This window comes from Vicia villosa, linkage group LG3 (genome assembly GCF_029867415.1).
Source record: "Vicia villosa cultivar HV-30 ecotype Madison, WI linkage group LG3, Vvil1.0, whole genome shotgun sequence".
NCBI classification, from domain to species: Eukaryota; Viridiplantae; Streptophyta; class Magnoliopsida; order Fabales; family Fabaceae; genus Vicia; species Vicia villosa.
Genome location: NC_081182.1, coordinates 22,553,003 through 22,568,129, shown reverse-complemented (window position 1 = coordinate 22,568,129; position 15,127 = coordinate 22,553,003). Strand labels below are relative to the sequence as shown.

The following is a 15,127-nucleotide window of genomic DNA, read 5'->3' as shown; positions in this document are numbered from 1 at the left end:
GGTTCAGATAGAGGTTGACCAAAGGACTTATGGAGTTACAGATGTGGTTGCCTTAGTGTATGACAAGGCTTGACTCCAAGTAAGCCATCATCTTGAAGTAAATTTAGAGCATATTATCTTTAACATTATGAAGTTTCAGTTTTTGTTTTGGCTACTTCGAATCCTAGGAAGCATTTGAGAATTCCCAAGTCTTAGATGTTGAACTAGTCATTCAATAAGGTCTTGATCTTTGTAATTTCATCAATGTCAGTCCTCCATAAGACCAAATCATACACGTAGAACATAATGACTGAAACTGAAACCTGTAGAAGTTTTCTTGGCAAACAAAGAATAATCAACTTTTGATTGAATATAAGTAACAAGTGTTTCATTGAGTTTAGTGTTTTGGAGCTTGCATACCATATCAGAATGAGAAAGGTCAAGATCTAGGAAATGTTGCATATACACCTCTTGATTGAGGTCACCATTCAGAAAAATCATGTTGAAAATGGAGCTAGCTTTGTGATATCGCAATTTGCAATGGCCATGAAAACTTGAATAATGGTCATTTTTACTACTGGACTAAAGGTGTTCATCAGAACTCGAAATAGAAGATACTTACAGTGTGTTCATTAGCAAATTAATGGCTGATGCTTCTGAGTTGTAGATTGTATTGGTGAGAAAATTACAGTGATAGTCTTGTAAGTATCTTGGATGTTTGATGTGTCTAAGTGATATCTTAAGTTGAGGTTCAATGTTTGATATGGTGCTGGTGCACTATGTGAATCATTAGTTGTTGTTTTAGTGTGTGATCATGTGATGTATTGTTTGAATTTGAGGTAAATGGTTCAGACATGATAGGTAGAGATAGAGCAATCACATTGCTTCAAGGTGTAAATTTCTATTTTAATGTTAGAAGTTTTGAACATATCTCCTTGATAAAAACTATCCTTCAATTCATTCCATATTTCATAAGCATTCTCAATTTTTGGTTAGAGAGATTTGTTGGTCCATGACATTATCGTCATGTTGCAGCTATCCCAAGCAATAGAATCACGATTCTCATCTGATGGTCGAGACAAGACACCATTGAAGAAGTGAAACTTGTTATTAGATCTTAATACCATTAACTTACTATAATTTATAAACTCATACGTCAAGGGTTAATCATAAGTAGACCAAAACATGAGAAACTCTCGTACATCAAAGGTTTATCCTAAGTAGACCAAGACATGTTATAACTCTCATGCATCAAAGGTTAATCCTAAGTAGACTAAACTAAATCCAGCTTGCACTTCCATGACACCTAGCTTCGAGAAGTTCTATAAATATTTACAAACCATTCTTCAAACTGTCTTTTTTATCAACACAAACTCCTATTATGCAACATACTATTATTCTCAACAAAATTAAATTCAAAATTAGGACTGGTGAGTTGTATACAGTAAATAAGATTACAAAGAAGATTTTGACCTTGAAGACGTGCAGCCAAGACACACTGAAAAACCTGGCTGCAACATAAATAAACAAAAAAAAAAAATAATCATCATTTCATCCTAAGATACTTATAAATGTGGTTTTTTCGGGGGACAGGAAAATCCAACAATACAAGAAAACATAATGCTTAAAAAAGGTATGCAGCAATTCCACAACTTGGCTTCAGTGGAAACAAAAACACTTGATTCATTCTATTCCTCCTGGTCATCATCTATAAGTATCTTCTTGCATGCTTCGTAACACATGAAAGAGATTCCCGCGGCTGGCACTAACTTCATACAACTAGGTCCAAGCCCTCTATACAGACCCTGGATCCCTTCTTTTTCTAGTATGCTAACAAGTGCATGGAGCACATCTTTGTAAACCTGTCTTCCACTGAGAGCTCCAACTTGCATTTGCTTGCGAGCCACCTCGAGTGGAAAAGTCGCAGTACTTGAAATAGCACCGGCTGCTGAACCAATCAAAAGGGTTTCAATGTTGCCAATCTTCTCTTGTTTGAAGAATTTTCGGTATGCTTTGCGTAGTGTGTCGTAGGCAAAGTAATTGGTGGCCGAATATGGAATAACACCAATAAGACTAGGAGTGAGGCCTCTGTATAGTTCTGCAGGACCCTCTTCTTTAATTATTTTCACGAATGCGTCAAGGAGACCATTATAAACACCTCTCTGCAATATCACTGATCAAGCTTAAGTTTCCTATTTCTATTTTTAAATATGATGCTAAAAACATAAATACCGGAAATCAAACTATGTATATCTGTTTGGATAAACACATAAATTAAGCGCTTATAGCATAAGCACTTATCATAAAAGTATTTTTGTTGAAATTGTTTCCGTAACAAAATATTAAATAAAGTCAGACTATTTTCAGACAGATTATCCTAGAGAGCTTATGGAAATAAGGTGAAAACAACTTAAGGACCTGATTCTGTAAACTCTTTCAAATAGTCTCAGAAGTACATATAAACATGTGTTTGGTTCCGCGGTAAAAAAGATTGTTTCTGAGTGAATTGATTCTATAAAAATGATTCTGGCTAAGAGTGAGTTGAAGGTAAAGTGATTTATGTTTGGATAAATTCTTGCTAAAGTGAGTTGAACAGTAAATTTCAGTGTAAAAATCATATTTAGACTAAACCAAACATATACTAAGTGATGTCAATAGATAAACTCAAATAAGCCAAAACAACGAAACTAATATTATAGGTGCATACCTGAATAGTTAGTCTAGTCTTGAGTAGTTCAAGCGGATATGTGCATATAGTTGAACTCACTCCAGCACAGGCACCTGCAATCAATGATGCAGGAACCGGGAGTTTGGACTGCTCCCCGGGCTTTGCGGACAGGTTCTTGTTTACCGTATCATAAGCAAATAGCTGCAGAAGCATAGAAAACAAATTGAGATAAAGAGGAACTACAATGTAGACTACAGATTCATTTATCATGTTCGCTTGATAACAGGGATTTTGTTGACCTGTTAGAAACTTAATAAACAAGTTAACACGCAGAAAATTGTGAAGCAGAGACTAAAAGATAGGTACTTGCTCATTGACTTACCTGATGAGCCATATATTCAAGACCTCACCTATAATACAAGAAACAAGAACAAAGCCCCATCATATGAAGGTTTTCTGGCAATATAAATCAAAGAAATTCAAGTCCTAAACCAGCTTAAATTCACAATCATTCCAGAAACTATACTCAACTTTGGTATAACAAGCAATCCAATTACAAAAATAAAACACTTTTTTTTTATAAACAATCAAGTATCAAGAACTATCATTTAGAGATAAACAAAAACAGAATCAGTGTGGTATGAACTATGAAGCATTACCTCAATGGCCTTGCTAGGCGCAACACGAATGACATTAACTAGATTCCCCCTAAACAAACCCTTCCACCCATCCTTTTTCATAATATCATTGAAAACCTCAGTGCTAGAATGACCACTACTCCCAACCATCAAATGAGTCCTAATAGTCTCCAATGGTGCCACAGTGGTTCGCGAGATCGCTCCCGCAATCGCCCCACTACACAGCCTTCTAATTGAAGGATTCCTAATCTTAATCTTGAGTTTAAACCCACCATTTTTTTTCTTGGCCTTAACACCTTCTTCACCTTCTTCAATTCCACCCTTCACCTTAACCCCATTAGCCTCAAATTTCCATAATGATTGAATATACTTTACGTATAACTCATTGAAGGGAAGTTTTGGGTCATCATCAGTTTGATTGGAATCAGAAGGATTGGGTTGTGGAACACCAAACCCTATACCCATTTGACCAACACTAGCAAACAAACCTCCAGGATAAGAGTAGTCTTCATGAGAAAGTGAGAAAAACCCATCTGTTTTACTATGAGAAAGTTGGATTTTGTTCCTACCCATGAACCAAAAACACGTTTTGAAGTGTTGTGTGTGATAAAGTTTGAAGCTTTATGGTGTTGTTCGTTGAAGGGAGTAGTTAGAGTGTGAGATTCATGGGTTGAAGTGTAGAGTGTTCATATTGAATTGAATGGTTGGTTGTGTATTTGGAAATGATTGGTGAGGAATTTTACGTTAATTAGTTATCACAGAAATATGGATTCGAGGTATGTTTGGTTTTTGTTTTGTTTGCTGCGGCTGTCTCTTCAAAGTGCGGAGGAGTGAGTTAGCGTTGATGATGTGCTACTGCTACCACCGAATCCATACCATCTTTTTCATTTTTTTATTACTTATATTGTATTTATCCCTTATTAATAAGAAAATGATTTAATTCATATAAGTTTTACTTTTTAAAATTATTTTACATTTGATATTTGTTGAAAATTGAAGGTGTAGTTGGCTTGAAATTGGTAAACAATAATCATATGACTAAGTGTGAATTTGAAAAAAAGTAGTTTAAAGTCCACAGTAGGGGTGGAAATAGACTGGATCGAGTTAGATTTTGTCAAGTCTGAACTTGACCTGCTAAAAAATTCAAAGCATAAGTCTGGCCTATAGTCTATCGTATATTTATTTTTTTGGCCTGAGCCTGGCCTTTTTGAAGACCTGATTGGCCTATTAGCCTACTTAAAAGCCTATTTCATTTGAACATTTATAAATAAGTCATTCAATTCAACTTTATATAGACTAACAAATTAAAAGATCAGTGAGATTAAATGTTTGTTTTCATTGACTTATTTGAGTAGTATAAATTTTGTGATACTATTTGTTTGAAAAAACTTATGGAAGTAACTTATGACATTGCTCATAAAATTTTTTTCATCTTATTTTCATAATTTCTTTAAGATAACTAATATTTACTTTTATATTTTAATTCAAAATACAAAAATACAATATAGTAATAATAAAATTATTTAAATTTATTTAAATAAGCCGACCTCATAGGCTTAAAATGCTTTTTATATGGCATGTGGCATAACCTTTTTTTAGCTAAATAGGCTTATAAAAAGCCTAGGCCTTTTCTACTTATTTAAAAAACCTGGCCTGCCCTAGATCTATGTAGGTTGGGCCGTAGGTCCCTGTTAGTTGGTCTGGCCTATTCCCACCCCTAGTCCACATTAGGATATCACATTTTACTACTAGTGTTTATATAGTGAATATGTTGGCTAGGGATAACAACAGGGCGGGTTGAAGACAGTTATTACCTCCTCAAACTCAAATCCAAATTCCTAAACAATCTCTGTTTCCTACCCCAAACTCAAATAGAGATGAAAAATTAAAACCCAAACCCGATCCAAACGGGTTCGGGTTGGGTTCGAGTATCTCCGTCCCGCCACCATCCATTTAGTGAAATCAATTTTTAAAATAAAAATGCTTAATTTTTTTCAAAATTAAATTATTTTATAAATAATAAAATGAAACAATTTCAAAAAATTTATATATCCATTTCAAATAATAAATACAAATCAAAATATCAAAATTTTGGCCACGTATTTAATATTCTAAATAATAATATACACAATGAAATAAATGAGGCGGATTCAGGGTGGATACTAGTGTCCCCATTACCCGACCCATCCCCATATTTTATAATCAGCGAAAACCCAAACCCGAACCCACACTCAATCAAAGTAGGTTTTCCCCGTCAATTTGCGGGTAGCGGTTTTGTTGCCATGCCTAATGTTGGTATCTTGAAAAATTGAGAGATGTATACTAATGTTTATACTATTACGCATATTATAGAAAGGGATTTATAACTAGGAATTTTTTTTAATAGAAGACTATTTCTGTAAAAATTATATTCTCAATGTGCCTATAGATGGCCTATATAATTATAAGAATGGTTGCGATATTGTAAAATATGTTTGAGAGGCTCTAAAAAAGAAGTATGATAATGAAAGAGAATAGAATAAAGAAGTATATTGTTAGCTACTATATGAAGTATCAAATGGTAGATGAAATGTTTATGGAGGTTCAATATCATGAACTTCAAAAGATTGCTCATGATATCATCATTGAAGGAATGCCCTTAGACGAGCAACTGACAAACTGCCCCATGGTTGGAAAAATTTTAAAAAATTGCTTTTTCACAAAACAAAATAATTTTTAATCGAGAGTCTAATTGGTCGCATCTGAATTGAAGAAGCATGTCGGAGAGAAGATCAAAAAAGATGAAGTCCTAGTTGTATAAAAAAACGGTGCAATTCAAAAGCCATATGAAAAACCATTAAATAATTAAAATCGCAATGTGATGAACTAAGTTAAGAATAGGAACCCTTCAAGCCCATATTGCCCCAATCTCTAGGTAACAACTACCATCTCAAAAAATTGGCGCTGATGCTTTCTCTTGTTTCAAGAGTGGAAAACCAGGTCATATGGCTAAAATATATATAAGTAGACCTAAACCTGGTGTTGCCCCTAATGTCTAGGCTAACCTAACTAATGAACAATTTATTACTATGATCACCGATATTAATATGGTTGGTGGATCTAATGGTTGGTGGATAAACACTAGCTCATCTTGTCATGTTTGTATGATCGTGAAATATTCAAAACATACACGAATGTTGAAGAAAATAAAATGTTGTTGGGATATACCTACACCACTAATGTTGCTATTATTGGAGACATGAAACTAAAGTTCACCTTCAAAAAGACTTTAATCTTGAAGGATGCCATGCATGCTTCTGAGATTAGAACAAATCTTGCTTATGATTTTCTAATGAATAAGGACGAATTTGGTTAGTGTATTGAGGCATATTTGAACACCATCACTAAGAAATGCTATTTTTGTTGGAAAATGTTACCTTATTTATGACATTTTAAAGTTGAATATTGAAATGAATAAAATGTATCTTTTTGTCTACTCTTTGTGTAATTTTAATGTTTGGTAATTTTAATAAAAGCTCATTATTTCAACTTTAAAATTTTAATGAAAGCTCATAGTTTTAATGTCTAATTTTAATAAAAGCTCATTATTTCTAATTTGAGTAATTTAGACTTAATTCTAAAGTTAAATGTCAATAACTTAGAAACATGTAAATATTATAGTCAAGCTAAAATAATTAAAACTTCACATAAATAAGTAATAAAAGAATTTAAACCTTTAAATCTAATGCAATATGATATATGTGAATTTGATAGAACTTTAATCAGAAATAGTAAACGCTATTTCATCCCTTTTATTGACGATTGCTTTAATTATACTATTGTATACATAACGGAGATTAAAGTGAAACCCTAAACATGTTTAAGACTTTGGTAAATGAAATCGAAAATCAACTTAGTAAGACAATTATTGTGAAAACAATGTCAAGAACAGAGTATAATAGGAAACACAATGGGAAGCAAGAAGAACAACAATGATTGATTATAACGGTTATTCTTTACTTTCTCTTTTAATCGAAATTACAAGTGTTACAAGAATAACAAATAACCCTCTCACCCTAAATTTAATTTCTCCTATTCCACTGTCGAGGAGATTGTTTCAGCCCATATAAAGATCTGTTGATCGATCCTTTCACATTGGAACCAGAGCTGAGGCACATATCGACGCGATGGTTGGTGGCGCCTGAAGTTGCTTGCGGTTGCAGTGGTTCTTTTGTTTTTCGATTATTTCTTGTTTAGTGAGCAAAGCTGAAACAAAAATAAAAGAGTTAGAGTTCATGAATTGGTTATAAGTTTGTTATGGTTTAATCACTTTAATGGTGGAAGATGTTTTGAATTGTTTTATTCAAAATGTTGTTTTTGACTTTGTTTGAATGTTTTGATTATGGCTATGTTTTTTGAAAATTTGGATGATGATGGTGTATTGGTGTGATTGTTTGTTTTTCTGATGCCATGTTCATTGATGCTTGGTTTTACTATGGTGGAAATACGGGGATGAAGCAGGTTAGTGAAGAAAATAGTGAATTAAAAAAATAATTCTAAATGTAAAAGAAAAAAAATATAAGTTTAATTAAAAAATATGAAATACATAATAAAAATACAGCATATATATAACATTAAAAATTGTAAATGGTTAGTAAAAAATATGTATCAAGTGTTCTAATTGATTGTGCCATATATGAACAAAATAAACTGGAGTGTAATAAAAAATTTGAAGAGATAACCAACCGATAATTTCGCATCATATGGTAAATAAAGACTAAAAAGGTTTTGAGTAGAAAAAGTGTTTTAATTGTGAATGAGTGAGGTTTTCTGAGATGGGAATGTTAGTGTCTGTTCAAGACAAAAATAATTTATTTTATAAAAACAAATCATCAAAAAAATCATCCTGTAGTTGAAAAATAAATAAACTAAAATTAGGGAGGCCTCATATAAAAAATATCCTCTAGTTGAAAAACGTAGAAAGTTCGAAACGAGGGTTTGAAAACAAGAGAGTTTGTGGAAAATTGTAAAAATAGTGGATATTGTTAGGAGTAGAAATTAGGTCAAAATGCCAAATAAGAAAAATGCTCGCATCAAAAAGACCAAGAGCTCTTACTTGCAAGTTTTATTCCTGACCTATTATGCTAATGTTGTTTATTCGAAATAAAAAACCAATTGAAAATATATAAGGGTGAACAAACATTTGTTATTTTTAAAAAATATAAATAATTTTAAAGTAAACTATTATATTTTTAAATAGACTTGAAAACGAATATTTATAAAACTCAAAATATTAGTGTAATAAACCAAAGAAATTTATAAAACCCAATTTGAAAATCATTTGAATTTCCTTCGCAATGGGGCGGGCAAATTTGGGGTATGTCACCGTCGTCTCCTTTGATACCTGTCGAAGAGCCTTATCACCAAGGCTCAACAGAATTGCATTGTGGGCTTTCTCGATCATGGTCGTCTTTTCTTTTTCTGTTAACACATCGTTCATAGCTGTAGCTCCCTTCAACGCTTCCAAACAACCCTGCTGGACCAGTAGGGATTTCATCTTCATGCGCCATAGATCGAAATAGTTCTCTCCGGTGAACTTTTCAATCTCATACTTTGTTGAAGACATCTTCTCCACGCTCACAACACCAATTTGTTGTGAAAACGATGCCATGAATAAATTATAATAGGGAACACAATGGGAAGCAAGAAGAATAACAAGGATTGGTTATAATTGATATTCTTTACTTTCTCTTTCAATCAAGATTACAAGTGATACAAGAATAACAAATAACCCTCTCACCCTAAATTATGATTTGCAGTATGCAATGATGAGAGACTAGTATGCTATTTATAATAAACCTAACATATTAAACTAATGGACTTTTTCACAAATATCCATTACAAGCTAACTTAAACAATTGGACATAACAAACAGGCCAAATTCGAAAACTAACAACCCTAGCATTTCGACCCCCACATACTAGAACACACTTCAACTACAGTATGTAGGTCTTCGATTGCAGCATGCGAACAAGCTTCGACCTCATGAATATTTTCTATCGAACTAGAAGCTACTTTCGGCCTAATAGAGTTCGATCCAATTCTCACAATAATTAAGAGATTTGGTAGTGATAAAGGAACTAGGTATGATTCTAGTTTATTTAAAGAATTATATAGACAACATGAAATTATACATGAAACTATTGCACCATATTCTCTTGAAATTAATGGTAAATTTGAAAGAAAGAATGTATATCTTAGTGAATTAGTCATTGCTATTATGTTAAATTCTAGTGCTACATCTCACTGATAGAGGGACATTTTATTGGTTGTTTGCTATGTCTTGAATATAACGCCGAAATATAAAAAATAAGATATCTCATTATGAGATAATGAATAAAATACAACCAAACTTATCTTATTTTAGACCTCGGGGATGTTTGGATTAAGTTAGAAGCTTATGTCCAAAGTGAATAAAACTCGATATCGGAGCCTATGAATGTGTAGTTAGGTATGCAGTAAATAATAAGACATATAATTTTTATAACCTAAATGTTAAAGTAATCATAAAATCAAATGATGTTTAATTCTATGAAAATAAACTTCCTTTAAAATCAAGAAATAGTGGGGACACTCAACAGAACCACATTCCTTTAATAAGAAACTCTGAAAGCAACAATGAAGGAGAAACAAAACTTAAAAGAGTTATAATATTAATAATGGGTAAATACTATATGCCTGATTATGCTGCATATGAAGTAGAAGAAGATCCAACAAATATTCAAGAAGCATAGTCCTCTTTGGATGCAAATTTGTGGCAAGAACTAAGAAGTTATTAACTATGAGATGGAGTCTCTATAATCTAATAAGACTCGATACTTAGTATATTTGCCTTCTAGTTACAAACCAATTGGCTTTAAATAGGTTTTGAAAAAGAAAATAAAACCCGATGGTACAATTGATAAATACAAAGCTTGCCTTGTGGTTAAAGGTTTTAGGCAAAGAGAAAGAATATATTTCTCCAATATTTTTTCTCAAGTTACTAAAATTACATACCTTAGGATATAATGGATGTTAAAGTCATTTTTAAACGGTGACTTAAAAGAAGAAATTTATAAGGATCTCATACCCTTGATTGATTATCACGGTTGTGATTGAGGAGGATTGAGAAGGGTCTCATACCTAGGCGAGTCTTAGGTAGAAGTATAGCACGAGTAGTGGTTAGGTGAGAAGGCAATAAACCGAAGGTTGTTTACGTGTGAAGCAGAGGTTGTTTGCATAGTACTTCAAACTAATACTATCATAGTGGACTTATCCCCAACTTGGTAGCCCCAAGAGTAGGTAATGTTATATACCGAACTAGGTGAACAATTACTTGTGTTCTTTAAGTTTTTGCACTATTTTATTGTATACCTTGTCATTATGTGTTGTTTACAGATCATTGTCTCGACATCTCTTAGGACATCTGAGATCTAAACACCAGAATTTCACAAGTTATATTAATCAAAGTTTTTTGGAATCTTTCAACTCATTATTCCTTTTTTTTATTGTTAGAATTTCTCTGTATGCATCTAGTTTTCGTTCAAGTCCTTCTTCTTTTTCATTTTGCAAAGCATCAAATTTTATGCTTTGAAGAATGAATTAGTAGACAAACTTGAAAAATATAGAGAGATTTTAGCTATAAAAGAAAGAGAGAGAATAGTAATGAGTTAAAAGATGCCAAAAAGCTTTTGATTAGTGTAAGTTGTTTTTCAAACATAACTTAGTTTTTCGCATTAACATTTTCTAAATCAATTTTCAAGGTTATATTTTCAGTTATAGTTTGGTAGAACAAGCAATTCACATTGATATAATAAACTCAATCATGTTTAACCCGTCGGTTATATGTAAAAACCGAGGGAAAAAACTGGTTTAACCCGTGAGTTATTTTCAAAAGCGAGTGGAAAAAATTTCGTCATTGACAAATTAAAAAATTGATCTCGTTGGGGATCAAACTGGTGACTTTATACATTACCCGTCAGTTTAGCATTAACCGAGAGGTTGAGTGACACACTTTTTATGACGCCCTTCGTTACATCGCCTGTGTAACCGAGGTAAAAGTCATTTCGCGTTTGAGGTAAGATGACTTATTTGTATTAGTGATTGTTCTTTGAAAACTTAATAATAGATGATCTATGTGGATGAAATTTTCTTCTCAAAGGTTTTTTTTCGTGTACTCATATTTCTAGAGTGATTAATTTTTGTTGAACTATGAATGACTTAAAGATAACACAATGTAAGAGAATAAATTTATTCTCTAATTAATGGTGTTATTTGTGTAGAATTTTTTTAAATAAATTCAAGGAAATCTATCTTTTAAAAAGAGTAAAGAAGTTCTACAAATGAACGGCTAGTGTAATAGATGAAACTAGAAGATTTTATCTATCATAAGTGGTCATTAAATATCTTTGTACTACACTTGTTGAATCATTCTCTAGGCAGGGCCGGCCCGATCAATCTGGGGGCCCTATTTTAAATTAAAAAAATGGGGCAAAAAAATAAAAATTTATACAGAAATTTTGAGAAGATTTTGGAAATTTTGAAAATAACATGTTTTTACACCTACATTTAAAAAACCAGGTGTAAAATGTTTTTGAAAGTAATTATTTCATACCTATATTTAAGAAAACAGGTGTAAAATGTATTGTTTTTATAATTAAAAAAAATAAATGGGGCCCCTAAATTTTGGGGCCCAGAGCTACAGCTCTTGCTGCGCCTCCTAAAGGCCGGCCCTGTCTCTAGGCACACTGTGACTGACTCGCTTAAGTACTTTGTGATACCTGTTGTCAACACCATCATGTGCTCATAAGTATTAAAGCTATCCTCAGGTTTCCCAAGTCAACTTCAAGCTTAAAGTCAATGGTTTATCCTCTAGTAGAGTTGTTCCTCTCTCAACCATTAGTAAAGTTTATTCTTTTTAAAATAACTAGTAACAAACCCGTGCATTTGCACGGGTTCTAGTACGGAACGCACATTTGTTTCAGATGTATATTTTTTAATAGAAAAATGTCTGGTACCCGTTAAAAAATAATAATTGAATATATAGAAAAATGTCTGGTACCAGTGAAAAAATAATAATTGAATGTATAGAAAAATGTCTGGTACCCATGAAAAAATAATAATTGAATGTATAAAAAAATGTCCGATACCCGTAAAAAAAAATTGAATGTATAGGAAAATGTCTGGTACCCGTAAAACATTTAGATCAATCAGATTTTTTAATACAAATATGGCTTTAACATCCATTTCATAATGAAATGAAATCAACTTATTACTTTAAATCAAAGTATTTAACATCTACATGATTGTGTTGTGTCTCTTGAACATATCAAGCCATTTATCCCATAAGTTTGCAAGTCCATGAACTTTGTTATAAGAGAAAGTAAATAGTGAGTATAACTTTCAATGAGCATATAATGTATTTATGGACTAAAATCATGTTATTTTTTCCAACTCATCAAGCATATAACTTAACCAAATACTTATAATATGTTTTATCTTCATTCAGCTGACGAAAATAAGCAATAAGCATAACTTCTAATGAGTGTTTGAATTAGCTTATAAACATGTTGCAGATAAGGTGTATAGTTCAATCAGCAAGTCATGGTTTTGTAGCATTTAGACAAAGTTCTTATGTACCATTTTTAAAATGCTACAACTTAGATAGAGAATTGTCCTGGTTTTGCAGTATTTAGACAGTTTGAGCAATTCTTATGTGCCATTTTCAAAGCCTTACTTTGACCATCAATTTCTAGAAATTAGTAAGTAACAAATGGATGCACATATTATACATGCTTTAACAAATCGACTATAATCATTTTTTTAAATTAATTAATTGTTCACTAAAAATATGTAATAAAAAAGTGAAGTAGACAACTCCAAAGGTAATGGAACAAAAAAGTCTAAAAACAATCCAAACTACAAGCTAAACATCTGCTGTAATTAAAATTATCATTGTCATACAAGATAGAAAAAGTTTATAGTCAATGTTCATGGGACTCATAAGGTGTACTTTGAATAAATATTTGTGTTGCTTATCTTAGGATTGAAAGGAGTGATAAGCAAAATATTAAAACTTGCTTTTACTTACAAGTTGGTCTTCAGCATCTTCAACCTCAAACCAATATAAATTGCTACTATATTAGTAATCAAGAAAATCATTCTTTTGTTTTAGCAAACTCGATATACTTCCTTGACCCCAGCCTTTTTCTACACGCTTCAGGGTTTTCAATGCAATTCCACTGCCAACATCTTTGTCAAGTAATAAGTAACAGATCATTAGGAAATATTGAAAAGCCTGCAGCATAAAGAAATGGTAATTGCAACGATTAAAAAGCCATAGACAGAACTCATGATAGTAAAAAATTCTAAGGTAATATCCAGATCCATGTTTGTATTTAGTTTGATAGAGAACTAATATATTTGGAATGGAAGCAAATAATCGTACCTGATCAGAAGAATCGTCAAGGCCTGCTCGGATGCTGGGTCTTCGTGAAGTGAGAGGGGGGGTGTACCTGCAAGGTACTCCGATGCCAAAGTGAGTAGAGGAGCAAAGGAGAGCAAGTACTAGCTAAGGTTAGAAGAGAATTGAATACCTGACCCTCTAGTCAAAGAGGGTATTTATAGCCCTCAGCGCTGGGCCATGATCTCGCTATTGGGTTGGATTCCCAAGCCCAACTAGGAGACTGCCAGGTTTCCTGAGCGGAAATATCGGAGGTGCGTGTATGCCCTCTGTCCAGGTTTACCGCTCCGAAGTTCAAGGGAGACGCGGTCTTTTAGGAGCCACGTGGGATCCGTGTTGTTCGGAGGGTTGGATATGAAGGAGCCCCGCGCGGAGCAGGGTCCTCGGCAACGGAGGTGCTCGTGGGAATGTTAGTGCCGAGCGCTGGCTCACGGGGAACACATGATCATGCCGGGTGCCACATGCTCCGAACATGTCTAAGGTGGGCATCCTAGGAGCAGAAGAGGGTCATGGAGGAACGTGGGCCTCTGAGGTTTGCTGGGCCGAAACTATATTGGGCCTAACCTTGGCCCAGTCCGGAACAGGAGCCCCCCAAGTCAGAGCTTTCTGGTCAAGAAGCTGTGACTTTGCTTATGCTCGGACCCATGACCTTGGAAATGCCCGGCGAGATGTGCCCGGAGGAACAGCCTGTGGAGGGGGCGAAACGTCGCGCGTGGGTGACACGCGCTGACGTGGCATAGGTAATGATGGCTTAGGGTCTAGGAGGCGGCGCTTGTCAGGAGAGGTGACGCTTCGCCTTCCGAGCCCTTTCCCTATAAAAGAGGGCGAATTCTCTCATTTGGGAGTTTTCCTCTCTCTGTTTACTTGCTCGGCTTCAGACAGGCGTTCCTCGGAAGATACTCTTCTAGCTTGTTCAACATACTATTCGTTACGACAGTCGTCGTCTACCGAAGAGTTTCCCCAGTCATCGTCGTCATGTCTTCACGTAAGTTCGTTCCCCTCTTCGTTGCTTTATTCTTTTCCTTAGGTTTTGTGTGCTTTATTTTCGCGGTCTTCGTCATCAACGTAGGCTGGGTCCGATGAGCGGTCGTTGCTTCCTCCTCGGGTTATCTAGGCGATGCTCGGGGGTTAGCGTGGGTCGGTGGACCAGATGATGTTGACGTTAGACCGTCGTGCCTGTTTAGATTCGATTTTTCGTTGTCGAGTCCCGCCATTTTGTGAGTCCTCGGCTGACGGGCGTCTTTCCTCGATGGGGGTTTAGCCGGGGGCTCCGCCGCTCCTACTCTACCCTTTCGCTTGCATAGCGGTGGAAGGGTGGATTTGATGAACTGTCGAATTCACTTTCTCCCTTCTGCGTGCAGG

The 15,127-nt window shown here is 34.3% G+C and overlaps 1 protein-coding gene across 1 annotated transcript; it reads right to left on the bottom strand.

The window, feature by feature from the left end:
- Nucleotides 1–1,388: 1,388 nt before the first annotated feature.
- On the bottom strand, nucleotides 1,389–4,155 carry LOC131655134 (adenine nucleotide transporter BT1, chloroplastic/mitochondrial-like). Its single transcript, XM_058925038.1, has 3 exons — nucleotides 3,307–4,155; nucleotides 2,687–2,848; nucleotides 1,389–2,141 (listed from the first exon to the last, which is right to left on the bottom strand). The coding sequence occupies exons 1-3, from the start codon at nucleotides 3,856–3,858 to the stop codon at nucleotides 1,668–1,670; spliced, it is 1,188 nt and encodes a 395-aa protein (XP_058781021.1). The 5' UTR covers nucleotides 3,859–4,155; the 3' UTR covers nucleotides 1,389–1,667.
- Between the last annotated feature and the right edge of the window lie 10,972 nt (nucleotides 4,156–15,127).

What these genes read in the sequence shown, in the direction of transcription:
- LOC131655134 (XM_058925038.1), bottom strand. Translation starts at nt 3,858, where the DNA reads ATGGGTAGGAACAAAATCCAACTTTCTCATAGTAAAACAGATGGGTTT. An exon ending in CGCCTAGCAAGGCCATTGAG is followed by an intron (nt 2,849 to 3,306) that starts GTAATGCTTCAT and finishes ATGCTTCTGCAG; the next exon opens with CTATTTGCTTATGATACGGT. An exon ending in AGACTAGACTAACTATTCAG is followed by an intron (nt 2,142 to 2,686) that starts GTATGCACCTAT and finishes GTGATATTGCAG; the next exon opens with AGAGGTGTTTATAATGGTCT.